The following is a 27,805-nucleotide window of genomic DNA, read 5'->3' on the forward strand; positions in this document are numbered from 1 at the left end:
TAAGTAATAATCCAATCGTCAACAACCACATCACATGATTTAACAAATTTGGTCTAAAAATTTGATCTCCATAGCATTATCTTAACCAATGAGACGACTTGGGCAACTAATAATAACTAGTTGTCACAAACATAGTTAGAAGCATCTTTAACCAAAAAGTGCTTTAGGCCTCGTTTGGAAGTGTTTAGGTCATCTCCAACCGAAAGGTCTAGAAGGCCAGAAGGCCGAAAATAGTCCGAAAACCGTCTCCAATCGAGGGCTAGGCCAGAGGGCTTGTGGAATCTGAGAGGACTCCACGAAATCTGAAAGGGTTGGAGGGCTGGCTACATTCAGCCAGCCAGCCAACCCCGGGTTGGCCAGAAAAATTATTATTCTTGTCGGTTATAACCGAAGGAATCCTTAAGCTAAAATTCAAATGCAACGGCTAGCTGATGTCAGCTAACCGTTGCATTTGAATTTTTTTTACAGTTTTATTATTATTTTTTATTTACAAATTTTTTCCTATAACTTCTATTTTTCATATTTTTTTTAAATTCTATTTTTTTCTATAACTTTTATTTTACAAAATTTGTTTCATATATTTTTTTTAAATTCCATTTTTTCCTATAACTTCTATTTCACAAAATTTGTTTCATTTTATTTTAAATTCTATTTTTTTTCCTATAACTTATATTTCACAAAATTTGTTTCGTATTTTTTTTAAAATTATATATTTCTTCCTATAACTTTCTAAGCCATTATACAACATTAAATTAAACTAAGTAACATGAAACAACATTAAACAATATGAAACAACATTAAATAACATTAACCAACATACAAATTATACAACATAAAAAAAAACATTTAACAACATGAAACTTAAACAATATTTTTAAAAACTTTTAACAACATAAAACTTAAACACCTACTCCATGCTTCTTTTGGCCCAAAGATGTGCAACAAGATCCTGTTGTAGGTACTTGTTTGTGGTACAAGAACATATCATTCTATAGTGCCTCATGTACTCATTTATAGATATACTACTAGTTCATTAAAATATTAGTATCTTGGGGGGCTGGAGGGCTAGAGGGCTAAAACGAGCCCTCTAACCAGCCCTTGGTTGGAGATGGCCTTATAAAATGACTAAAAACGGTTTTCATGAAATTGATTTTCGATTTCATAAAAAGCACCAGATATGTACTTCTTGTAGAAAACGTTTAAAATACATTTTCATGATTCACTTGAATTTTTATTAAAAATTGTTTAAAAAACATCTTCACTAAAAATGCTTCTAATCATTTTCAAAACACTTTCAAAACGATTCTTCAATGTCACCGTCTCATGTAACCATGACTTCACTACCTAATTAGAAATACAACAACCCAACAATTGGGCATTTTATTTGGGCCAACAATTGGACCCACAGGTTAGAGACAAAAAGGGTGAGGAGAAAAATACGAAAACATAAAAAGAAACTAATTATTTCCCATGACAATTTAAATATAAATGAAATAAACGGATTAAATTAACAAATGGAGCACAACAGGAAAAAAAAAAAAAAAAACCAACAAACAAAATAAGCCTTCATTTAATGAAAATCGTTACATTTAAATCGAATATATATAAACTGATTTGGTTGCTCAAAAACAACCATGATCTCAAACAATAACGTTAATCGAGAGCAAATCCAAGCTAAAAAAAATGTAAGAAGAGCACCTCAAGATCTCGACATTATATCCTCCTCTCGTGCATCGAAAGCAAAATTTAATTCCCACAATTTCGTACAGGAATAATTTGTAATAATGTACATAAAACCTCCTACGAGGGATGGGAACGGGGAAGGTACCGAGCCCCTCGATAAAACCCCGCTCCGAAGAAAAATCGTTCCCAACAGCCACATAACATGCCACCCCAAACTGAGCAAATGAAAAAGAGAAAAATACTGCACTGACATCACGGTCCGTTTGAATCTCTGTCTTTACCATCTATGCAAACTACTCAACCTCATAAACCGGGAGGAAATTTGTTGATTTGACCTTCCTCCAAGACATCTTTGTTGTTCATCTTGTAAGCTATCCGTATGCGCATGACAAGCGATTTCTGAAAAGGATGTGAATTTTCTTAACTATCCACAATATCCACCAAAAGTTGAAGGGGAAAGGGAAACGACAAAGGCGAAGATGTGGATCAAGCTTAAAAGAAATAAAACATTAGCTCTATCCATGCTCCAGCTCCTACGGATGACTGGCTCTATCGGGTATATGCATCTCATAATGCAAGACGAGGAAAAGAAGGGGAATGGACGGAACAAAGTAAAAACAATAATTACTTAACAAGGAAATTTTGTTATCACTGGTAACTCTCAAAGGACGGGAATAATTAAAACGAAATGATATGCTTTCGCTTTTTGACATGCAGCAGTCAAGTTCAGAACATAAACTAAGCATTTATACAGCCGAGATTCATACCTTTCCATGTTGGCTGTTGGTAACTCTCAAAGTTTGTGTGATGGACCCTTTATCACTTGCGGGCAGAGTATTGCCACTTGCTGGTTCCAAGTGCAATTGAAGAAACTGCAGATTGGAAGCACATAGAAAAAATCAGAACAGCAAGTTGAAATTAACAACAAAGAAACTGAATCCACAAGAACATCCAAGTTTTCAACTAAAAATCGTGGGCAAATTTTCAGTGGTCACCATACCATTAGAGGAATACAATAACAAAGCACTATGTAATTTTGTGAGTACGATGTGGGAATCTATACAGGACCACTCGGGCTTCACTCATGACTGAATCTACTAGCGCAAGCAAGTTTTCTCTTTTTTCATTAACCGGATACCAAGGAAAGGTTCAAGTTGTTGAGTTCTGTGAATTCTAGAAGAGACATTCAACTTTGCACCTAAACTACCAGAGAGTGGGGAACCCCATTGGAAAACAGACAAAAAAGAAAGAACAATAAACACTGTACATATAAGTAACCAAAATCACCTTTGGAACAGCTGCCTGAAAAATAAAATCTGTATAGACATTAGTGGACAAATTCGTGAATGTAGCCTCGATCACTGTTGTTTGTGGATTTCCAGGCTGCTTTGAGAAGTTGAAAACCATCTTCAAGTTGCTGCTCTCAAATGCCACTACAGATGGATAAGCTGTGCCATTGTTTTCTGTTTATTTGAAAAAAGAAAAAGAAAAAGATATGACGAAATAAACCCAATGATATCTGCAAAATAATTTCTCAAGGTTTATCAAACTTTACCATGTTTCGGGGTGCTGGCAGCAAAGCCGTCCAACAAATCAATCACAGGGGCAGCTCCCACAGCAGAAGTGGCTTGTGTTGAATTTGAAGATGGAAATGTCAGTCCTAATGGCGAAACAGGTGTTTTGTTTCCTTCACTGGAAGATAACATATCTGGTAGAGATGAGCTGCTTGGCGTAGGCGAACCAATAGACAAGAGATCCAGTAGAACATCGGTGCCATTATTTGGAGAATGATTTACACCTAAGAGAATAAATTTACACGGATTGAGATTTGAGAATAGAGACATAATGCAAACACTTAATTCTTCTTTCGCTTTTGTCTATAGGTATATGTATAATGCAACACCAAAACAATTTGAGACCCCTATATAAATTCTTCCTGATATCACCACAACAAGAAACAGATTCAATTTACGACGAAGAATATTACAGTTAATTATGGGTTGCTGGGAAGCATTATCCTTCATAAGTTTAATTTTCTCTTGCACCATTCATAGAACTAAACCAAAATTTCAGAGACAAGAACGGACCAGAGAGAGGTTTGGTAGAATTAAGTTTCAATGCACTACAATGCCCAAAAATAAAGTAACTAGTTAGGGGATATTATGTCTGATTTAAATAAAGTCTTTACTTATGCTTCAACTGTGTTACATCCTTTTATGTTTTTACCACTTGCTAACATTTTGGCTAAACATAATATAAGATAAACCACGTGTAATGACGATGAATCAGGATAGTGGTTCAGTTAAGTACTTCTGGCCATAAAGTTACATAATAAAGTGACATAATCTTTCCCAGACTAACCAGATTGTTTCGAAGCTGGTGCCAAATCAACACCAAGAAGATCATGAAGCAAATCACCACCAGAGGAGCTAGGGGCTGGCACATCATCCGAACCTAGATCAAGTAGATCCACAAGAGGAGCTGCAGAAGGTTTGGCAACTCCATTTGGTAGATTGATTGAAGCATCAGAAGGAGAAGAAACAGTAGATTGCATTGAACCAGCCTTCTTTCCAATGAAAGTTGCCTCATCCAAAACTGGCATCCGTTCAACCAGTGTAGATCTGCACAAACACGTTGTCAGCTTTCATGTTTAATGAAAATGCTACTGGTGCATGGTGAGAAAATAGTTTTAACATGGATTACTCTGTTCAAACGATAGTTTTAACTTCTTAAACCAGGATACCTAATGTTCTGATGCTTCGCAATAATAGAGTTCAATTCAAGGGATCTTTGCTGCAATTCGAGGACAAGGCTTCCTTTGTATTGAACAACTATATCCTTGATCCTCCTACATAAGTCATTCAGATAACAATCATGCTTTGTGTCATAAGAGAAAACTAAGATTAATACATTTAACGCCATGTCACATTATTTGGGAAAAATTCATAAACAATTGAACAGAATTTTTTTACAAGAAAAAAAAAACATACTCTGAACAAGATGGGAAACGTGAAGATAGCTTCAACAGAGCAATTAAACCCATTGCTTTGGTAGTCAGATCCGAGGTATGGTGCTTAATTGCAACCTCTATAACATCCACAGCGTCAGACTCTGTTACCTGTTAACAAATAAATAAATTTGTCAGGAAACTGTGGAAGAAAACATAAAAGGATGCAAACTAACAAGACACAATTCCCTACCAACTTTTGCTACCAGCTAAAAATTTGAGATTTCAATCAAATATGAAGTGTTTAACTATGCCATCATTTCAAATCAGAAAATGGCTAATGTAGATAGTTTAATCTTCTAGTCTTGAAAAGATCAACAAACACTTTGTAGAAAAGGCATTCATATAATCACAGATCTTGAATCACTGTTTCAACATATTACAACAGTGCAGTCTTTTATTAATTGTATGCTAATGCAAGAAAGATGACCTCAGAAAAGTTTTCAATAAATAAAAGACGGCCTGGCTACTAAGAGCTCATATATTGAGCATACGAGGGCATGCACAGATTCTTTATGCTTTTCATGTTAAAATATATAACAATTGCTAAATGCAGATGCTGCATGAACTTTATACAAATAAAAGATGACCGCAGAAAGGTGAGATGAATGAAACACATGGAGAGGGCGCACTCACTGTCATTGGGTCCTCTATATCGAGCATGCCAACATTGTTAACCAACATGTCACCATATTCTCCAATGCACCAAATTGCTACTCGAACAAGACTTTCCTGTGTAAAATATTATACTTAAAACACCAATGACATGCATCTGGATACTCGAGATAATAGGGATTTTAAAGGGTGGTGTTATCCACACCTCTTTTTACCTCCCACACACCCATGTTAATTTCTATCCTTTGATCCTCTTTAATTCATTTGATCTGACGGCCAAAAGTTGAGAGGTGTGTGTGGAAGGTAAAAAGGGACGTGTGGATAGCACCACCCAATTGAGAATTAATCCTATCAAAGTAAGACAATGATCACCTGTTCAGCTGATAATTGGAATGCTCGGTATAACGCCCTAACTGTATATCCATGGAGATCAGAAGCATTGCTAACCACAACAATAAGCGCGTGCCATACTTCATCTTTTACAAAATTTCCAGCCTACTAAGCACAACATAAAGATCAGTACTTCTTTGAAACAAATTCCCAGTTCAGGATTTTAAAGAAATAAAAGTAGAAATAACCATCAAGTAAATGGAGAAATTCAACGAGTAAACATTAGGTATAACATGCCAAAAACATGTGCAAGATCGAAGACCATCACAAATGCAACTTAATTAACACTGACAACACTTCATTTGGATTTATACCTCAGAGAGAACCTTTAGCATCTGGTCAATGTACCAAATCTTCTCGGGGGAAAACCTAAATCGTGAGAGGTGAATGTACATTAAACAATAATTGCTAAAACAAAAATCCAATGAAATGCTGAACCTTGTCGTTGTAAAATAATCTAACAATATGGGGCAGCATCACAACCCCACCCTTCCCCCCAATAGTCGATGAACTCTTTCGCTAAATTTAAAAAGAAAAAACCCATTCCAAACTTAAACTGCATAAGTTTTTCTTTTATATGAATAAAGTGCATATCTTACTTTGTAACAATGGAGCAAATTTTTGCAGTAAGATCTCCCTTGAATTCTTGATCACTTACTTCCAAATAGTCAATTAGCTCTTTTGTTAGAGGCTTCACATTGCTCGCATTCACAAGCACATAAACAAGCTCAAGGGCCCTTTTCCGAATTGAGGCATCTGAATCCTGAGAGAACATTCAAGTCACAAGATTTTAGTTGTACATTAGCACATGTAATCCTAAAGAAGAGTTCAATAACAAGGCATTTGAGTCAACATTTAATGGAAAAAGAGGCCTTCTTAATTCTCGCAAAACATAAGCAAACAGTATACCTTTACACATTCCAAGATAGTTGCCCGATGCCTCTGCACAGCTTGAGCATCAACTGTAATAGCCTTCATCAGCATATTTAATGCAACATATCTGAAAGGAATAAAAGACCAAAAAATTACAACGAAATAACAAAACAGGAAAACAGCTGAGCAAGAACATAATAAAGTCAAATGATCAGAAAGCTTAAATAATGGTTTGTCCAATTTTATTCCAAACAGTTAGCAATTCAGAGTTAAGTGGACAAACCAAGTTGAGAACCACAATGCACTAAGATGTAATGTCTAAACAACTGCCAAAGTTCGGAAAATTCAACACAAGATATTGACGCTGAATCGCTTACTGTTTGGAATAAAATTTGCATGAGTTAAAGTATCATAAAAGGACCTGATATTGTTGTCACGATTTGATAAGAATCTTCCCAAGATATTGATGGCAAGCACACGTAAGCCACCACTATCTTCAATGCTCATGATAGTTTCAACACATTCATATAGGATTGCATTTCCTGCATTTTTGTTTGACTCAGTTTTTGTCGCCACCTAGGAAAAAATAACAATCAACTTTAGAAAGAAAATAAAAAAAGTAATTCGAATTACGAAACACAAAGGTAATGAAGCTAATAGTTTTGGGAATATTCTCACTGGAGTTTTTTCTTTCGTAGGTAATGTTGAAGTTGAAATAATTTTACAACATTAATAACAAAAGATTAATGGTTGCCGAAACATGGACTAGATATGTGATCGTTTTTCCACAGTTCTCACAGCCCGAACTCAATATTGAAAAAGTAGCTTATGACATGCAAGTTGTGACTTATTTTTTATCTTTCTTTCCTTTCATCCTTTGTTATCATGTACACAAGTGAGGTTGAAAATTTTCTTTTGTAGGTATTGTTGAAGTTGAAATATTTTTACAGCAGTAATAAATAAAGATTAATAGTTTACAATGGCTAATAGCAAAGATAACATGAAATAAACTTGGTCGCAACTTACCTGGGCAAGTATGTCATTCATGCATTCACTAGCATCTGCATCTCCTTGGCCCAACACACGTAAAAGCTTTAGCAATCTAATGTGTAGGAAAGGATCCGTGATCCCAGCAATGTCATACTCAGGGGCATATGGACTATTCACTACATCCTTTAGTGTTTTGACCAATCCCTCGGTACATTTCTGCATTCACAATTAGGAAAAGTTAATAGAAAACAACACAATTCACATTTTCAGTTATTTTTCAAAAGTTCCTTAAAACAACACATTCAAATTAAAATAATACACAACTCCCTATAGGAGCATCCATAACATATAACTGCTACGTGCTAGAGTTCATATGTTCTAGATTAACCAAAGTTAACCACTCAAAATTTCAATCTGCTACAAAAATCATGAAAGTAGAATCAGTACTGTGGCGCAATAAGAACTGGTGAATGGTAAAGCTAAATTATCTTGCTCAAGGAATCAACATGATAAAGATCTTTCTAGTTGTATGCATAGTCTCCCATATGAACACTGTACAATTTACAAGAAGGCATAAAAAACAGACTATTAATTAACATTGCAATAGTAATCCCAATTACAACAATCATATTGCATAAGAACTCCAATTCTGCAAGGAATTTTACATCCTTTTAAGTTGTACAGAAGATCAATTATAGGCCAAAGTCAAATTACCTTTCTGAAATATTCAAGGGCTTCTTCACTGACTTTACAAAGATCTGTACAAAGTTGAACCCCTGTTATTAAAACGCCATGATGCTTTTCTTTAAGTAAGGTGGCAGCAGGATTAATGAAATTTTCCGCCAGCTCAGGGACTTTCCTTATAATCCTTATAGAGCACAATGCTGCCTACATTTGACGGGAGTGTAGTCAGCTCAAACTATAAAAAAAAAAAAAATTAAAAAAATAATTGATACAAGAAACATAAGGAAAGAAACAAAAGATAAAAGCGAAATTATCACACAATTTGAGGGAAAAAAACACGCGTAAATTTTCCCAAACAAGATCCAAATGTCAAATTTCAACACTTTGACTAGTTTTTGTCCTTCAAAAAGAACGAGTAGCCACCAGAAAAAGATGATATGTACAACAAATTTAGAGTTGGCTAATTTGGGATCAAACTTCTGCTGCATAAGAAATTCTAGCTTGCATATATTTATTTAGTACAGCTTCAGACAGTTGCATTTTAGGTGCATAAGAGATGGACTAAAAATTTGTAAAAGCAAATTCCAAAAGCAGACCATCACAACAAAAAAGCTGGCTTGCACAGAAACTCAATGACCAGATAGTTTAAGTGTTTGCAGACCATAAGAACTAATATTAGACATTAACTAAATATGTAGCAGATATCCATAACAGGACATTTAGTTTCCTTCCTGAACAAAACAATATGTAAGAAATTCAGCCATGTGCATAATAAACGGTGCAGAATCTTGGCATCGTTCAAGGAAAGAACCTTGAAGATTAAATCATATGATATAGTTCTTGCATCTAGTAATGAAATAATTTGATAAGGCGACCATGACATGGTTTCCGGTTTACTGCCCATGACCTAAACAATTTTTATACAAGAAATTTTATGAAAAAGGGAACTCAAAGATTGTCATTATCAACACTTTCCAGAATGGTAAAACTAATTTCAAGGGTTAGAATAGTTATGGCCATTCCTTCTCCCTTCCATATTTCCAATCTTGTGAAGTTAACATATGATGCCATACACGAGTTTCAAAAACAACAAAATCTTGGCCTGAATCCATGAAAGTATATTAGTACCTTTTTCCGGATATTTGGATCTCGAAATTGCAGCAACCTTTCCACTTCTGGTGCAAGATCACGAGCCATTTCGGCTGAACAAATATTTCCCAGAGCACAAAGAGCAAGTCCCACAATATATTGGTTTGTGTGATTGAGATCTCTGCATATAAGTTAAGGTTGCTACTAGGAAATACAAATTTACTCTATCTTGTGTGCTTGTGAGAGTACTGTATCTTTGACGACTTATTCATTGATATTAAAGCGGGGGGAAAAGCAGGTCAGAGGGGGAAATGCTTTTTCTAATGAAATAGTCATTTAAGAGTTGGATACTGTTTCAATGAGTTTGTGACCAACATCAGAACTTCTTGTCTTTCATCAAGAAGCAGCATGAGGCCAAGATACCCTATTCTCTTCTCAGGAAAACCAGCAGATGCAATCAACTTCAGGCACTCCATTTGACCAAAATGTGTGGGATAACCCAACATGTGGATAAACATGAGCTTAGCAAGGTTACGATGCCTGTAGTCATGATCATTTTCGTTTATAGCTGCACGGATAGCAGCACATTCTTTTCTTACAACAGCACGTTCCTCTGCCGCAGTTTTGCAAGCACGTATAGCCCGAATCATGTCCCTGCATTTGGACAGTAAGTGCCACATAACATATTACACGTGTTATTAGGTTAACATTTATGCATGTCAATCATCTTGCATTAAGGAAAATATCCTAACAAGGTGATAACTATTTAGTATTTACTGTTTTGGGTACATCATTCATAAACAATATGAAGTTCCTTTAACAAACTTCATGAAAATAGATTAAAAAGTAGAAAAAGAAATTCTACGATTTGGAAACTATATAGGTTGTGAGATCCAGAAAGCAATTCCTTCTACAAGACTTGGATATTTGAAATCACTTCGGGTCTGTTTGGTATCCTATTTGAAATTTTTTATCATTTCTTACGAATATTTCTTGAAAACAATTTTCTTAAGACTCAAAAACTTGATTGGTTTGCGATTTAAAATTTTTAATTCTTACGACTTAAAGTAAACAAAGAGATCTAAAAAGAGGGGTCGCAGGAGAGGTAGAAAGAGGAGAGAGGAGGAAAGAAAGTAAGAGATGATTGAAGAAAAGAGAAAGAAGAGAGAGGATCGGACGAGATAGAGAGGAAGATGAGTGAGAGAAAGAACCGAAAGAATGAAGTGGATTGGAGGAGAGACGAGAAAGGTAAAAAAAAAAAAAAAAAAGAGGAGAGAGAAAGAAGAAAAGAGAGAGAGATTTGGAGTGAGAAGGGGGGGAGGGAGAGAAAAGAAATGAGTGAGTTTAAGTTTAAAAACTCTAAAAACTCACTTTTTATGTTTTTAGAGAATAAACTATATTTTTTAGTTAGTCTTAAGTTCAATTTTTGAAAATAGTTCTACCAAACAAGTTTTTAAGGCCCAAAACTTGAAAATTGTTTTTGAGTTGAAAAAGTTGGATTCAAGCAAAGTACCAAACAGGCCCTTCATTTTCCAGCCAATCCCAGTTTCTAAGAGGAATGAGAGGTAACTTAAACACTTCAACATTGTGCCTTCATGGACCTAAAGGCCATTAATTTCAGCTGACTATTAGTTTTCATTTCTTTCAAGCTTTCTACTGAACTATTCTGAATGAAAATAATATCATAATAGCTAGTTCTTAGTAAAGAGAGATAAGGTGGAATCTGAGATATGTTAGAACTCTGACATCGCAATTTCACTTAGTGTTCAATTTTTTTCTGGAATCTATCAAAGATCACGTTGAAATTTCAACAGCTAATATGTGCCACCTTGCGTAGCTAATACTATTGACATTGCTTTAGGATCGCAAACCTAATTCAGAACAGTAATTAGTTCCCTAGTGGCAGCTGATCACCCTTCAAGCACTTGAACCATCAGAGTGCCATGGAATCCTTCTATCAAGCTACACCATGATTCATGAGTCTCTGATGATGTTAAGAGGTACCACATTGCTAATAATGTATTACTTCCAACATAAAAATAGGGTTCACACTTCTAAGTGGTATTAATGAAAAAATGGTAAAATTCTAGCACTTGATGAGCTCTGAAATTTACAAGATTTTCTCAAAATACAAAAACCATGATGTCCCATGCATCGTTTTACTCATGAGTCATATCTATGTACTAAGGCAGAAAGCCAAAATAGACCACTCCACAAGAAGATCCTACCCCCTTTGACAAGGCCGAACGCCCTTTAATATACTACATCCCAATGGAACTGCAGAGTAGAACTATGCTTCCCTAACATAGAGTTTACACTAATCGAACTTGGACAATCACCTTGTCGACATTTTTGCTCCTTCTAATAAGAATCTTCACAAGTACAAACCCGGCGCTTCTACACCTTCTGAGAAATTCCTAAGAACTAAAGATCAGGTATTCTCCTTCCACAGAGGCAAACACCAGCCTATGATGCCGCAAAAGATTACACACCCAAAGAACAATGCAATTAGCTACGTAGTGCACAATTCCACACATTCCAACATTTACTTGGGTAATTTAAACTAACCACCCCTGATGGAGAAATGAACCCCAACACGCATTTCGCAATAGAAGCAGCTCCCAGCTAGTTGGACCAACCCTACTAAAATTGATAGATCATAGAACCGAATCGTAAGCCAGTAATTTCGGCTCCAATGGACTCCTAACTACACAATTACCCAGCGGCGATGCCGAATCCTCCCGAATCTCGAAAAATAGCATCGAAAACGAACCGAATTTCACAGAATTAAAGAATGAATACATTCGTATTTGAAATTCAAGAAGTGATCTGACAATTGGGAAATAAGTAAGGGTTTGGTGGATTGTTACCTCAGGCGTGTTCCGGACGAGAAGGGATTCATGATTGGGTCCGTGGTTGAAGCTCCGGGAAAGCTCTATCGGATCCGCAAATGGCAGGCAAACCTAGCAGCAGCAGGCGATCAACCAACTGATTCGGACGGCAAATTGGACAGTCCGAATTCGGAATACGGGATCCGAATAAGTTATCTGAGAGATCTGGGGACGAAGTGTAGAGAGAGAGAGAGAGGAAGAGAGATTCGGATCTGAGAGAGAGAGAGAGAGTATTTTGTGACGAGTTTTTCTCTCTTGTTTCAGGGTCTCTTCCTTCCACTTACCATGAAAATGCTCCCTTTTTTTTTTCCTTTTTTTTAACCATGAAAATGCTCCTTTTTTTTTCTTTGTAAAACAGAAAATAAAAAAATTAATAAAAATGTGCACCAAAAAAGAAAAAGAAAAAGAACTTATATTATAAACTGCGCACGTCAATTGTCTGCGAGTAGCGATAGGGTTACGCGCTGTTGTGAGTTGGATGGGTCACCCTCGCCCTTGGCATTCAGTAGATGGACATTTCTCGGTTGCTAATACAATAACAATAATCCCCATTCATTAAGTGAGATCTGCTATATGAATCATATTACGCTCAGTTTTACGTAAAGTCTCTCATTAACTTTAAGCACTTTATATATTTTCTTATACTCTCTTGTCTTCTTAACTTCGTATATGTAAATTTATCTTATACTGTTAGTCTCAAACCCTGATAAAGAGAAGGAAAGAGTGCATTAGGTAGTCAGCAGTTGAGTTCTTCACGTCGACTACTTATAATATGAATCTTAAACAAAAAAGAAGCCAATATTGTAACAATTTGTAAATTTAAAAGGATAGATTTAAAATTTTGAAAACATGGATGAAATTGTTATCAGACACAAAATCACGATGGTGCAAAATGTAATTTACCCCTTTCATTTATATATGCATATATTATAGTTCTTTCTTTTCAATGGATTTGATTGGCGCGATAACTATGGAACTTGGGGTGACGTGGCGCGAATCCGGGCCTAATCATCCGACGGTCTGGATGAGCGGTTGCCCTCTATATGTCCCATTCTACTTCACGGTGAAGTCTTCACCCACCTAGTTCGGCAAAGTTTCCGCTGCCACTTCTGTCACGATCAATGGCGTTACACTGCCAGTCCTCGGCCGCCGCTCTCTTCGTCTTCCTCCTCAGCCTCGCCTCACCTCAAGGTAAAACAGTAATTTCTCAACTAAAAGCTCCGAAATTAAACGAAAGTATTTTTATTTGCGTTTCACTCCCTCAATTTCCATGTGTTTCCGTTTCAGTCTCCGCCGACGTGGTGCTTGAAGACGGGTACACCGTCACGACGGCGATCGACGGCCACAAACTCGGCGTCAACCCGCACTCTGTGCTTGCTCGCCCTGGATCGTCCGATCTTCTCGTCCTCGACTCTTCCGGTAGTGCCGTCTACACCGTACCATTTCCCACGCCCGGATCCCAAGGTAAGTTCGAAACAGTAAAAGTAAAACTGTCGGCTTCCAATTTCCATGTGTTTACGTTTAACGACGAGTCGTAAAGTTTCAGAGAGTGTGATTAAACGGTTATCCGGCAACGGCGACGGATATTCGGATGGGGAGTCGGGTTCGGCCCGGTTCAAGAAGCCCCGGAGCTTCGCCGTGAGTCCGAAAGGAATCGTCTTCGTCGCCGATAAGGGCAATGGCGTCATCCGAAAGATAAGCGCTTCAGGTGACCTGAGAATCTCTCTTTTTTCTAGGGTTTAACTAGCGTGGCATAATCGTGAATACTCACTCAATTCTTTGTTTTTTGCTGCTGCGTGTGTAGGTGTGAGCACGATTGCCGGAGGGTACTCGCAGAAGCCTGGGCGCGAGGACGGCCCTGCTCAAAACGCAACGTTTTCGCCGGATATTGAGCTGGCTTTTGCTGCTGATCAGTGCATGCTGCTGGTCTCTGATCGCGGGAATCAGTTGGTCCGGTTGATTCGTCTCAAGCCGGAGGATTGCTACGGGACTTCTTCGTCCAGTGAGTTTTTTCTTGCTGTTGCAGTAGTTCATTTGGGGATTTGGTTTTATTTTAACAATACAATCATTATGTTATGCAATTTGCAGAGCTTGGTGCCGTTTCGGTCTGGATTTTGGGTATCGGATTGTCGTGTGTTTTTGGAATTGTTGTTGGGATTGTGATTCGGCCTTATATTTTACGCAATGTAAGTGTTTGATTGCTTGTTTGTGGTGATTTGAATTTCAAGATCGTAACTTTTATCGCAATGTGTCTAATGTTGTTAACTGGAACTTGTTAGACAGGACAAGCGGCTCGGCTCCCGCGCGACATCGAAGCGCTGCCGAATCTATCTGGGGAAGCAAGTGTCACAGACACTTTGCTTCGCCTGGAAGCGCTGCCGAATCAATCTGGGGAAGCAATTAGTACAGACACTTTGCTTCGCCGTCAGAAGCGCAACTGCTAGCTCAGCCCCTGTTTCGTCGCTGTTGAGGCGGCTGTATCTGTTGGGCACGTCCCATCTTTCTCTTATGTTTAGGATTAACTACGTAGAGGAGTCCTGGGTTTCACCTAAGGAGTGTGTGTCTTTGCTTGATTCCGATGTTGATAACGGTAGTAGTATTTGTTTTGAGATAACAGAGTCGTCGTCCTCCAAGTATGTGGATCAGCTTAAGGAATTGGTGGGTTTCGATGGAAGCCTGGAGCTGCGTAGCATGAAGGAAGGAGACGGTAATGATGGGAGGAGTGGTGTGTTATCTGGCTCTCATGGAAGAATAGAGGGTATGATGGACAGTAATATTGTGGGATTTGTGGAGGGAGCTAAAGAAACTCTTCTGGTGGATGGGGCTTTGGGCGGTAATTCGGGTTTAGTTAAAAGGAGACGAAGTGAAAAAACTTGAAGAAAGACATGTTTCATGTATATTTAGAGGCTTGTGTATGTTTTGAATCTGTTTTTGTCAGTTATAAGTCTGGCTTATGGCATGTTAGTCATTATGTGCGACCAACCATTTAGGTCCTTTGCTTCTATTTTGAGAAACTCTGTTTGATCTCCATAAATTCTAGGATGCTCTGGAGTATAGGATATTTTCGGTGTTTCTTGGTCCATGGAAAGCCGAGTGTTCTAATTAGAAACACGTTAAAAAATTTATTAAAATCCAAGTGTTTCATAAACATGAAAAGCACCTGGATCTGCTTCCTCCTAAAAAGCATTTCTACGGACTTAAAAGCACTTTCAAGTTTTCTGGCAAACTAGTCGGAAACAATTTTGTTGTTTATCGCATTTATGACCCTTTCAGAAATCACCTCAAACAAGCACTTAGTAAAGCATAAAAGAATATCACATTTATCAGCATAATCAAGTTTGCTAAAGCAATGTGCTACGCTTCTACACCCAAATTTGGATTTCCCTCCCACTCGAACAAAAAATATTAAAAAAGAAAGACAACATTCCTTGAATAAGAAGAGGAATTATATTAGAGGGCAAATATTCGTGAACAGAAGGTCCTCAATATTTGACCAGAGTGAGATACCTCACATTGCAAAAAAACTGAAAACCTTCCACATAAAACTTACAAGGAATATGGTACTGCCTATAACCTAAATTTTAAGGATTTATATTAAGAATATAACAAGGTCAAAACTATGCTTCTCTCTTATGTATATGATCAATAATAGCCATGGGTATAGCCGTTCGGATTGATTCGGGAGCGGAAACTGTGGTGATTGAACATGGGAGCTCCGTAGTCAATAGGCTTTATGACCACAGCTTCACCCTTCCCATCCTGCTCCTGAACTGCACCAAACACAACCTCAGTGGTATTCTCACTACTCTGCTCGTAGAAAGTATTTGGGGTTGATGATTGGTACCGATGATAGTGCTGTTGCGGTTGTTTTTGCTGCTGCTGCTGCTGCTGCTGTTGTTGCTGAAGATTATCCCACCCATTATAGAAAACTCGACTTTGCCGCAACTGATGGATTGTTTCTGCATCCTTGGCCATGAATGGGTAGGTTTTGCGAGGGGTGGAAGTTCGGGTTTCAATGGAAGGTGGCTCATCCTCATCTGGTATCACATAGCTATCTTGCACAGGCCAGGAATTTGGGTGCTTCTGTTGCTGACTTTGGTATTGGTAGTTCAGATGCTTTTTCCTGAAACCTGGAAATATAGCCCCCAGAATTTCCATACCACATGCCCCGGCATTGACCAAAAGATTCCCAAGAGATCCTAAGAAGCCTTCTTCTTGCTTCTCCTGCTCATCTTCAGGAATCAAAGGTGGCCTGACTGATGTCAGAGGCTTCTGGTATGAACTTGGAGGAATGCTTGTCTTCATTGGTTCTTGATCCTTCAAAAATGCAATATAAAAGGTATGAGAGAATGTTTCATGCTATCATACAAGATACTACAAATCTTGATCTTTGATGTTAAATGGCCGAAACCATGCGTGGAAGTTGCAATGTCAGGAAGGTAGCGCACAAAGAGTTTTCTCTCAAGTATCAATACTACTTCACAATTTTAAATCCCTAGTCCGCATACATTCCTACGAGAATGACGGGCGCAAACTACACAGAGCCAACATCTACCCCAGAAGTAGATGTCACTAAAGTAAATAGATGGAAAGACTGAGTACTCACATTTTGGGAAGAGACAATTGTACCAACTCTACGTTGTAGCAATGCTAACATATAACCAAAGAAGCCAGCCCCAATAAGCATTGCAATCCCTGCAATGATGCAAATCAGTACCCATGTATTTCTACATATTTATTATTTGCAACGTTCAAGAGAAAAGATTAGGGTAAAATAAGTTACCAAGGGGGAAACCACTTCCATATTGATAAGCACAGTCATCAAAATGTAGTTGGATCTCCCTGATTGCTCGATTTCCTCTGTCTATGACGAGCAAGGAGCAGCTGCTTCCAATGTAAACCACATCAAAGTCGTCAGAAAACTTTGCATCTTCACTTGGTCCATCCACATGGCTTCCCCCACGGCCCGATTTCCCTCCTGCTATTGTTGTAACCCCTAACAGCGGAAATTTCAATGGCATCAAAATTAAACATCTTCCTCCTAACTTTATTGGAAAACAAATCTTATAATGTTGATGGTGGTGGGTACTAAAATAACAAACTACTGTAACGATTCTTGCGAGAACAAGCATATATGTGTATATTTATACATACAAATATAACTGGGATATACTACACTAGTATCTGTCAGAAGGAAACAATGAAGAAAGAGGAAGCAAATCTGCTTTATAATGATATGCTGAACATAAATAAATAAACCAATTCTTAAACAAATCTAATATAGAAATTACCGGCATTGCTTATCTTCCTGATTGCCATATTCATTGTGTCTGCAACATAAATGTTTCCACTGTCATCAACTGTAAGCCCCCTTGGGTGGTTCATTCTTGCCTCTCTGGTCCTTCCATCTACATGTCCCGGGTTTCCATCAGAGGATCCTGCAACCAGCTTTGGTCTGCTGTCTGCATTGTTCCGATGAAATAGAGTAAACATATTAGAGATATGCAAGCTCTAAACAGTTCAATGTATCAAAACAGGAATACAGGAGCCGATTTTCATGAGGAGAAGCTTGCTTTCAAATGTTTAAATTTAATAATGTTTGTAGCATGGAGTAGACTGAAGACATCAACACAATATAGCATGCTTCCAATAAAGATCAAGGCAATCTCCAGTTTAGGGAATACGATATCAATATAAAAGCAGGACGTTCTGTACTTTTTGGATCCAGAACACATTTTAGTAATATTGCACCCGGGAAGTAAAACCATGAATCAAAGTAAACAGCAAACATAATAAAAGAAAATTGCATTCGAACAATGCGCAAATACTTGTCAATCCAGACCACTGGCTTCAAAGATCCACTCAAGTATACAAAATTCGTAAAATGTGAGTCCCTCAGTAACTCGGCCTGACAGCAGATTGTGCGAAAATACTTCATAGATTGCAAGTTCAATTAAAACAACAAAGCAATTTTTCAAGGCATTGCACAGGACAAAACCAACTTACACAGAGACAGAGAGGAAGAGATCCTATAAAGGTTGCTATTAGCAGAATCCAAAATCAGAAGCTCCCCACTTGGCAAAACCTCCACAGTGTAAGGCTCAATACCAAGCTTGCTTCCATCAAACACCGTCTCCACGTTAAACCCACTCTCAAACTTCATCACCGGACGGCCCGAAACCGCTGCACATGGAAAATTTTCATAAATCCCCAACATTTCAGATTGCAACACAATAAACCCTCTAAAGCTAAAAAAAAAACAATAAAATGTGGGTAGCTTCAGAGATCTAGACCTGTTTTGGTAGTTGCTTTGAGTGACCACACCCGTTTCATGAAAGCAGACGCAGCATTTGAGAAAAACCCACCAACAATCTCTGAAATCATACAAACAAACAAAAAAGAAGCCATTTTTTAATAAAAACAAACCAAAATTCCACAACCAAAAGCAGATCGTACAGAAGCTGAGCAGAGTCACATACATATATATATTTTTTAATAAAAACAAACCAAAATTTCACAACCAAAAGCAGATCGTACAGAAGCTGAGCAGAATCACATATATCTTTATATATATATACGCACACACGTACTATTATTGGTACTGTAACAATCTAATTGTCCACTCGAGTATTTTCTTTTTAAATATAGAAAGTCTGGAGAGCACAATATATAAACAATCATACATAAACTCAGAAGTCGCTTACTAGCTGGGGCAGTAGGGGCAGCGGACGATACGTCGCCAAACAGAACCAAAACGATGAGAGTCGCCGCCAAGAAACTCCGACCCATCACTCCTGTTCTTCCAGTGGAGCCCACAACACCAAAAAGCTGAAACATTCAAGCTGCCAGCATTGTGAGAAACCCTAAATCCTATCCGCGGTTTTTGCAAAATGTGGGCGGTAAGAGGCGAGGGATGCTTTTTCCTCAGATGGTTTCTGGGTTTGGAGCAAAACCCAGTGTGCTCCTCGCGAGTGCAAAATCGCCCGTGTGTGAAAGGATGAAAGAGACGAGGATGAAAAAGGAGAGAGGAAAAAGGCAAAGGGGTAGAGAAACAAAGAAGGAAAGAATTGAAAAAGCAGAGATGCAGTGAGGGTCACTGAATCCGAATCGCTCAATGCCTCAGTGGGGAGAGGGGGGTGGGGACTAAAGAGCGAACGGTCTGAGAGTGTGAAAGAATGTGAGAGTGATTGTGTCATGGAAATATTATTTTACTATTTTTTCATTGAAATACTTTAATTTATTCGACCCTAAGATATAACATGTTACGTTGTCCAGCTGGAGAGATTTAATCGTGATAACTCATCTAAAACGGAAGTGTCAAAAAGTATCTTAAACATGTCATGTGTCGTTACTTTCTCGTATTGTAAGCTTATTTAACTGAAGAATTATAAAGGGAGAGAGAGGGTGATGGTGCGGCGGCAAGGGAGGAGAGAGAAGGTGAATTATCTCACCCGTTGTACCTTTATTTATAATAATCCGAAAGAAAGATTATTGTCTTTCAAGTAATATATCTAAAACAGGAAACTATCTAAAAAATGTTACAGAATTCCAATAAAATTTACACAATAATATTCTTAACTAAATTAACACTGTAACATAAATAGTTTTTTTTTCTTTTTTTCTTTTTATAAATACAACTAATCATGCAACATTTCTTCTCCACCTAAAATCCTCTCCACGTCCCTTTCTTACAAAATAATTTTTTAGTAATCAGATCCGACATGTTATTATCGTTGTTTGTAGTTTACTTGTTATTATTAATGTTTGTTTAGTGTTGTAATTATAATTTAAACATTATTGCTACAAAAAGATGTGACTGCAATTAATATATTGACGGGCTGATGTCACCAACTCTTCTAAGGAAACATAGGCCCATTTCGGGCCCAACAATGTTAGATTGGCAAATGGAAATCTTCACCTACCCAGCCTTGTGCTTGAATCCAACAGTCCTACAACTTTAGGGAGGTCGAGGCAGTGGCGAAGCTACATAGGGGCGAGGAGTGGCGTCCGCCCCTCCCCTCGCCGGAAATCAAGCCTAGGAGCGGTGGTTCCGCCCCTCCGGTCCCGTCGGAAGTGATGAAGTTCTGTGTTTTCTGGGTTCATTGTTGCTGTGCACAGTGGCGGATTTATATAGGGACCTGGGAGGTCCCAGGACCCGTCGATGACCTTGACTCTTTGCTTGAAACTTTCCGGGAACCCCTTGTACTGGAAGAAGAAGGCATGTGCAAGCTGCAACGTCAGCGTCTTCACGAAGAAGACGACTGCACGAAGAAGAAAGGGATGTTCTTTTTTTAACCCTGGCCCAAAACGCTCGTTTTGGCAATTTGTTTTAATTTTTTTTAAAAAATAAAGATTAAAACAATTGCCAAAATGTTGTCGTTAGTCCTTTTTCTGTTTTAACTCCCCAGGCCCCCCAGCACGTCCCCCATAGTCCCATCCTACTTTCAACATCCCGATGCCCCCATTTTTACATGTTCACCTATTCTCCATTTCCCCAAAATTCTCAAAATTCAAGTTTGTTTATTGGTATTCTAATCTAATCTCAATTAAATTATAATATGTATTGATGGAGATTTATATGATTATTAGTATTGATTGGTTTATTAGTTATATAGTATATTCAACTCTAAAACTAAGAATTTAAGATTTTTTTTTCTTTGCATTATACAGTTAATTAATATAAAGATATTATAATGAGCCTCTTATGCGAAATTTTTATGGTATGAAACATTGTCGGTAACTATTGTAATGTATATTGATAAAACCATGAAAGATATTACTATAAAAGGATTTGATCGTTGTCATTTTTTTGAATCTTGCACTCTTTAAGTTCGCCCCTCCCCCTAACAAATCCTGGCTTCGCCACTGGGTCGAGGACTAGGCAGCCCACCAAACGTAGGGTTAAAAATTTGAAGATGGGTAGTTTAAGTGGTTAATAACATTTATTTATGTATTCGAAGTTTGATGTTTCTATGAGAAAAGAAATAATTGTGATGGACTGTCGACCATACTTTGTATTCCGACTCCTAAAAAGTAAAAAGTGAAGGTTGGGTTGGATCTTTCTTAAACGTTGGATGTTACTATTCACATCTCCTATTTTACTTTTTATATACATCCTTATTAATTTTTTGTCTGTCGGGTCAAATAAATTAAACTAATGAAAAGTGATTAAACAATGAAAATGTGTATGAAGATAGCACCGCCCAAAATGTTTCTCTGACCACCTAACTTTCCCGTCATTAATTTTGAAGATTGGACCGGTGATTTGGAAGGCAGATACCTTCATGATACAGGCTGGGTTGTCCTCTTCCTGTCTTTAGAGTTTGTCGCTATTTGAGAACCTAACTTTTCAATTTCGTGTCACAAATATCATCCTCATATTTCACTGTCGACCGCGTCCAATGCGTATTCTATCATATACACGTATGGCAGTTGGTGGCTCCAATTAACCCTCTCTCGTACATTCAATCGGGTCAACAAATTCATAAATTCTTAAGCGTACATTCAACCGGTCCTATACGTACCGTTTGGTACGTGGGACGGGTTGGAACGGAATGGGACGAGGCATTCCGTCCTATGTTTGATGCGCTTAAAACGGATGGAACGCGCTGTTCCACGGAACGAGTTTTGGATGAATTTTCGTTTCACCTCACCCCCTAGAACGACTTGTTCCACATAAGTGGAACACAAAATTATAACATCTCCGTCTCCTTCCTCCTTGTTTCCATCCGAGGCCATCTTTGCTCCCTCTCCGTTCCGTCCCGTCCCATTCTATTCTGTCCCGTCTGCATACCAAACGATACTTACAATGTACAGACTCCATTCGAAAGGGGAGACATTTTGAAATAACTGAAACTGAATTTAACAATTAGCATTGAGGATTATCATTAGGATGGATCGAACCAGAAATTACTATTGCGACCAAAACATTGTATCTATACAAGTTAAATGGTGCCCACAAATGATGAAAAACAGTAAACATCTGGTTACTCTGTTTAACCGGGCACCGATAAATACCATAGTATGTCACCACTCACCATGTACAAAACAAGATTGGTAAAGTCCGTGATCCCGACATATACTCAAAAGTTACCGTCTTCGCATCCGCATCGAACCAATTCCGAGGTTAAAGAGAATCCCAAACTTCCTCCTGAACTTCAAGTATGCAGTGAGTGTTCAAATCAATAGACACTTTCGAAAGAGACCTGGATATGGGGGAGATGTTTCGGCTTTGGGGTCGAAGCAGTTGCAAGGCCTTGAAGTAGCTTCACGACATCACTGACATCATCGAGATAGTACTTGGCCTTGCTTGGCTTTGTTCCGACAGTGCAGGCAAATATCTCGGGTGGTGAAGGCAAAGATGGACTAGAGACCGTGCTTAGTATGCTCTCGAACATGTCCTCGTCAGATCTGTCATCCCCAACGCACATCACAAAATCGGGGGCCTTCCCATCGTTGACCATTCTCGAGAGAATTTTTTCAGCAACCAATCCTTTGCTTACTCCCTGGCATGTAACAAGGCATTGGTGAAACAAATTACACCGGGATTGTGTTTGCGTAAGTGTACGTGTGCATGTGAGGGGAGAGACCATGTGAAAACAGTTTTACCTGTGGCTTAACTTCAACTATATGCTGGCCCCTCTTAACAACTGCTGGTTCGTTCGAAAGAACATTTTCCAGATGATCCAACAATTCCTTGGCTTGACAGGATCCAAAGTCGGGGTCTGCATCTTGGTGATGCCATACCAAAGCGCTTTCTTTACTTTCTATGTTGGAGCCATCTGTTGCCTCTGTATACAATCTCATCACAGGCTCCACAATTTCTTTCCAATCAAGATCGGCACCAACAGGACTGGTCTCCCACTCGGAACTTCTATTCCGCCTACACCAAAGAACAGAGCAAAATTACATAGTTCAGTTTGAAAACCTATCAAAGGGATAGATGAATATTCAGAACATAGCATATTACAAACATACCTTAGAAAGTACCCATGTTCAGCAGCAATTCCAAGTGTCTCACACGAGGCAAACCAATCGCTTAGAGAAGTCCTTCCCCTCCCACTAACAATGAAAACTGTGTTCTTCGGATCCTTGCACAGGGAATTCAGAAGAGCAAGGACTTCTGGGCTTGGAGACTTAATAATGGAAGCTTCAGGAATAACGGTACCATCATAGTCCAGAAATATGGCCCTTCTATTTGTTCTTTTGTATGCTGAAACAATATGGTCTATAGACAACTTTCTAAAGTTCGGAGAAAGGGAAACAACTCTGAACCTCAAGCCCAATCCAATGCCCCAACACCGTTTACTATAATGATCTTGGCATGCTCTATCCAAGTCATGTGCAAAGCTTCGCGCCCAATAAGCCACATCATGAGAACTAACATAACGATAGTGTTTTTCATGACGTAACTGCTGCTCTGATTTAGACATGGTGATCGCCAAGTTCAAGGCATCAGCCACGGCATCAGTGTCCCAAGGGTTAACCCTGATTGCTCCACTTAAAGAAGGTGAGCAGCCAATAAATTCAGACACGACAAGCATGCTTGTCTGAGGAGAATCTGCTGTCATGCCTAAAGCTTTATTCATGGGTGGAGTTCCCTGCCGGCAAACAATATATTTGTAAGGAACTAAGTTCATTCCATCCCTCACAGCATTCACTATACAACATTCTGCTACAGCATAATACGCTGTCTTCTCGTATTGAGGAACATGTCGATCAATCAGAACCACTGGTTCATAATTAGGTGAACCATAAACCTCATTTATCCTTCTGGCAGTTAAGTATGTCTCACTCTTTGCTTCCTGTACATCTTTCCCCGATCCCCTTGCGGGATTTATAATTTGAACAAGGACTATGTTGCCCTGCAATTCTGGATTCTGCTGCAAGAGTTGTTCCAAAGCTATAAATTTTAAGCTGATTCCTTTAAATATATCCATGTCATCAATACCAAGAATCAATTTTTTCCCCTTGTACTGCTCTTGAATCTCTTTAATTTTGGAAGTTGTATCTGGAAGATTCAACACTGATTCAAGCCGACCCATATGAACACCAACAGGCAGAATTTTAATGTACACTGTGCGGCCAAAATAATCAAGCCCAATATGTCCTCGCTTTGATTCATAGTCCAGCCCCATCATTCTACTGCAGCATGAGAGGAAGTGACGTGCATAATCAAATGTATGAAACCCAATGAGATCGCAGTTTAGCAAACCCCTCAAAATTTCATCACGGACCGGCAAAGTTCTATAAATTTCGGATGATGGAAATGGGCTGTGAAGGAAGAATCCTAGCTTTACTCGATAGTACCGCTTCCTCAAAAATGTTGGGAGAACCATCAAGTGATAGTCATGAACCCAGATACAATCGTCCTCGGGATTAATAACTTCCATCACCTTGTCTGCAAATATTTTGTTTGCAGATACATAGGCCTGCCACAGTGAGCGGTCAAATCGATCGCCATGGTCTGGGCACATGGGCAGCATGTAATGAAAAAGAGGCCATAATTGCTGCTTGCAGAACCCCAAATAAAACTTCTTCTGGAGATCACTGGGCAAAAACGTTGGTACACAATTGAACTCCTCCAGCAGTTTCTGTGCAACTTCTTCTTGTTCACTGGTATCAATTTCAGCCTTGAGAGACCCCACATAAACAACCTCATTTTCAGATGAAAACCCATCCTTCAAATGTAACAAAATTGAATCCTCATCCAAACTGAAACACCATTTCTTCGTTTGTGGATCCCTTTTAGCATGTAATGGTAACATATTTGCCACAACAATTTTCCTCTCACGACAGGCAGATGAACTAGCATCTGAATCGTCACCATTGCTATTACCATCCACATCAGATATAATACCAGGAACAGTCATCACCCTTGGAAGAGCCCTTGGAGTATAAGGAATATCCAAAAGGCCTCCAGATGCCAAATCAAAAAGGTTTGTGCAAGATCTTGACGCCATGACTGCTACAATTCCTTCTTACTTGAATCATACAGATTAACACAGTACAAGATGAGATTTTCAACTGTCAGAGTAGTCTACAAACCTACACACAACAACAAAAAAATGAAAGAGTGATCATATCATTGAATAGCTGCCACCAAATAAATCCATTTCCATGCCTACGACAAATAAAGCATTAAAAATACCCATTCCAGTTTTCATTGCTGGTCAACAGAATCAAAGTAATGATGATCCACTGAGCATGCTTTGGCTCACTAATTCTCACATTTTATGTTCGACAGAAGCAAGACAAAAAATTTATTCACTAGTTAACATACTGAATATGAAAGCAGATTAATTTAACAAGCATGGTCAACTTACTTCCATGTTAGAATACCTTTCTCATCCAATGAAAATTGAATCCGATGTTTGCATACACCATTTTCGATTCTATATCTTAAAATAAAAAAGTAGGGACACAAAAGGTAGAACGTAACTAGTAACCATGCATCCATTGCACAAACACCTTTAGTAGATGAATAAGCGAAGGAGAAACGCAACATCTGGCACATTAGCATCCGGGTAGAGTAAAAAAGATATTACGCCGCGAAGATAATTTTCTTCTAATCAACCAACGACAGTTATACGTGCATACGAAAAGTATAATTATACATTTCAAGAATGCTGTTGTACCATTGGACATTAACAACTGTCCTATCCCGAATTCATTCTCCAAGTACTATTTGAATCCGATGCCGAAATTTGACCAACGTTAAACAACACACACTAGCATACAAGAACTAATTTCTTTCTTTGTTCCTTTTCAGGATGGCAGCAATATCCAACCAAGTCAAAATATTCCATATTACAAAAGTAACCCAAAAGAAGATCAATGATCAATCACAAATCACTACAAATTCAACAGATAAAATCCCGGCCCGTCGAATTCGGCGACATTGTCTCCGGCACAGTAAATTACCTTTCTTCTAAATTCCTAAAATTAGTTTTCAGACAAAAAAAAAAAAGAAGCAATGTTTCAAATTCTAATCTTTTTTGTTTTCGAAACGAAAAAATAATAATTTATAAACCAAAAAATTGCACAAACAGTACGTTCTGAAAGCCATACGCTACAATTACAAGTAAACGGAGATCGAAGTGATAAGAAAAAAAAAATTATATATATATATTTAAAAAAAAGGCGTGAGCAATACCTGAATCAAATTAAATTTACATGTGAAATTAAGAGTCCCGTACGAAGCTTCAATCAACAACTTCCTTCCAAAACCTGTAAAAATCATTAAAAAAATACAAAATTTCAATAAACCAAACGGCCGGAAGAAAAATCATTTCGGTTTAAACCTTTGTACCGTCTGTTTGGTTCCGCAGAAAATAAAACAGTTCGGGAAAATAAAAAGCTCGCGAGCAACGGAACAAGGCCGCGAGTAGTGGTGTGAAGACGAGTGAAGAGCGGGAATTCAGGAAACTGAGATCAAGACTCGTAATTGTCATGGTTTTCTCACACAAATTCTCGGGAACCAAACAGACCGCAAGGAAAATTCAAGGAGCCGACTCGCAACGAGAGAGCAGCGGATCAGAGAGGGAAGACGAAAGCTTACCTCTCCGGTGAGGTCCGGCGATCGGAGTCAGTTGGATATCGGAGAACGGCGAAATGGTTATAAGCGTTGGGAGTTGGGAGTTGAGAGAGAGAGAGAGAGAGAGAGAGAGAGGGGCTGCGTTGGGTGTTACAAGCAATAAAGAATGAGAGAACGATCGGAATGTTAAAATATAACCAAAGTAAGAAAGTTTTAGAGAGAGAAGGAGAGAGGATAGAGAGAGGATAAGGGTCCAGTGAGCTTTTTTATTTTATTTTTTTATTTTTACCGCGGTTATATTATTTTAACTATTGGCTTTCGGTTCGGTTTTATTTTGGAAGGTTGATTGTCTGCCCATTTCCATACTCTTCCTATCCCATTCTGTTTTGTGTAGTTACGATTAAATTACGTCAACATTTTATATTCTTATTATTTTTTGTTTTATTATTTTTATAGAAAAATCAATATATAATGTTTACTTAGCTTAACCATAATCACACAAACAGGAGAGGATGGAAAGAGTATGGAAATGGAAGGGCAGACAATCCACCTCCTTTATTTTGGATAGTGTTCAGAATTCCAACTCTTAAAATTACTATAATGCCCTTGGTACGTACTGTTACAGTTTTTTCAGTTTTGATTTTCTTTGGAGCTTTTAATAATTATTTTTTTTGTTTTAAAAATTGAAAATTAAATATTATCTTTTTCAATTTTGAAGCTGTTTAATAACTAGTAGCATATGGGCACACAAAAAGTGTGTGATAAATTTTTTTTTTTTTTTAAATAGAAGGAGAGAGGAATAGAGTGATAGAGAATGTGGGAGTGAGAATTTTTTTTTTAATTAGAGATATATTATGATTACATGTAGGTGAGGCTTTGAAAAAAAAACAGAAAAATTTGGTTGTGTGAAATTATATTTTTGCCCCATATTTCTTATTCAAGTTTTGTTTTAATTAGAGGGTTAAACTGGTAATTTCGTAGGATTTTGATTGACAATGAGTGTTTTATTAATTAGTAGAGATTTTGTGTTTATTCTTAAAAATTCAA

The 27,805-nt window shown here is 38.1% G+C and overlaps 4 protein-coding genes across 6 annotated transcripts; 1 reads left to right on the forward strand and 3 right to left on the reverse strand.

Moving 5' to 3' along the window:
* Window positions 1-1,569: 1,569 nt before the first annotated feature.
* On the reverse strand, window positions 1,570-12,544 carry LOC126607794 (AP-1 complex subunit gamma-2-like). The gene is made up of 18 exons (XM_050275516.1): window positions 12,202-12,544; window positions 9,683-9,985; window positions 9,371-9,512; window positions 8,273-8,446; window positions 7,595-7,774; window positions 6,990-7,144; window positions 6,605-6,695; window positions 6,295-6,458; window positions 6,010-6,064; window positions 5,678-5,800; window positions 5,327-5,422; window positions 4,674-4,801; window positions 4,427-4,531; window positions 4,045-4,304; window positions 3,239-3,481; window positions 2,971-3,146; window positions 2,451-2,555; window positions 1,570-2,082 (listed from the first exon to the last, which is right to left on the reverse strand). The coding sequence occupies exons 1-18, from the start codon at window positions 12,231-12,233 to the stop codon at window positions 1,987-1,989; spliced, it is 2,628 nt and encodes an 875-aa protein (XP_050131473.1). The 5' UTR covers window positions 12,234-12,544; the 3' UTR covers window positions 1,570-1,986.
* A 704-nt stretch (window positions 12,545-13,248) lies between these two features.
* Window positions 13,249-15,283, forward strand: LOC126607541 (uncharacterized). Of its 2 annotated transcripts, none has more exons than XM_050275168.1 (6): window positions 13,249-13,413; window positions 13,510-13,686; window positions 13,763-13,930; window positions 14,027-14,224; window positions 14,311-14,408; window positions 14,506-15,283. In XM_050275168.1, the coding sequence occupies exons 1-6, from the start codon at window positions 13,344-13,346 to the stop codon at window positions 15,097-15,099; spliced, it is 1,305 nt and encodes a 434-aa protein (XP_050131125.1). In that variant the 5' UTR covers window positions 13,249-13,343; the 3' UTR covers window positions 15,100-15,283. The 2 variants fall into 2 exon arrangements, with proteins under 2 accessions (XP_050131125.1, XP_050131126.1); XM_050275169.1 differs by having other exon boundaries at window positions 13,769-13,930.
* Window positions 15,284-15,650: 367 nt separating this feature from the next.
* Window positions 15,651-19,405, reverse strand: LOC126607540 (uncharacterized). 2 transcript variants are annotated; one of them, XM_050275167.1, is made up of 8 exons: window positions 18,927-19,405; window positions 18,516-18,596; window positions 18,229-18,405; window positions 17,514-17,684; window positions 17,006-17,218; window positions 16,829-16,917; window positions 16,067-16,539; window positions 15,736-15,992 (listed from the first exon to the last, which is right to left on the reverse strand). In XM_050275167.1, exons 1-8 carry the CDS (start codon window positions 19,057-19,059, stop codon window positions 15,968-15,970), a joined length of 1,362 nt encoding a protein of 453 aa, XP_050131124.1. In that variant the 5' UTR covers window positions 19,060-19,405; the 3' UTR covers window positions 15,736-15,967. The 2 variants fall into 2 exon arrangements, with proteins under 2 accessions (XP_050131123.1, XP_050131124.1); XM_050275166.1 differs by having other exon boundaries at window positions 15,651-16,539.
* Window positions 19,406-22,109: 2,704 nt separating this feature from the next.
* On the reverse strand, window positions 22,110-26,949 carry LOC126607665 (probable alpha,alpha-trehalose-phosphate synthase [UDP-forming] 9). Its single transcript, XM_050275345.1, has 5 exons — window positions 26,783-26,949; window positions 26,378-26,451; window positions 23,200-25,269; window positions 22,831-23,104; window positions 22,110-22,727 (listed from the first exon to the last, which is right to left on the reverse strand). The coding sequence occupies exons 3-5, from the start codon at window positions 25,182-25,184 to the stop codon at window positions 22,404-22,406; spliced, it is 2,583 nt and encodes an 860-aa protein (XP_050131302.1). The 5' UTR covers window positions 25,185-25,269; window positions 26,378-26,451; window positions 26,783-26,949; the 3' UTR covers window positions 22,110-22,403.
* Between the last annotated feature and the right edge of the window lie 856 nt (window positions 26,950-27,805).

Source organism: Malus sylvestris, chromosome 16, assembly GCF_916048215.2.
Source record: "Malus sylvestris chromosome 16, drMalSylv7.2, whole genome shotgun sequence".
Lineage (NCBI taxonomy): Eukaryota > Viridiplantae > Streptophyta > Magnoliopsida > Rosales > Rosaceae > Malus > Malus sylvestris.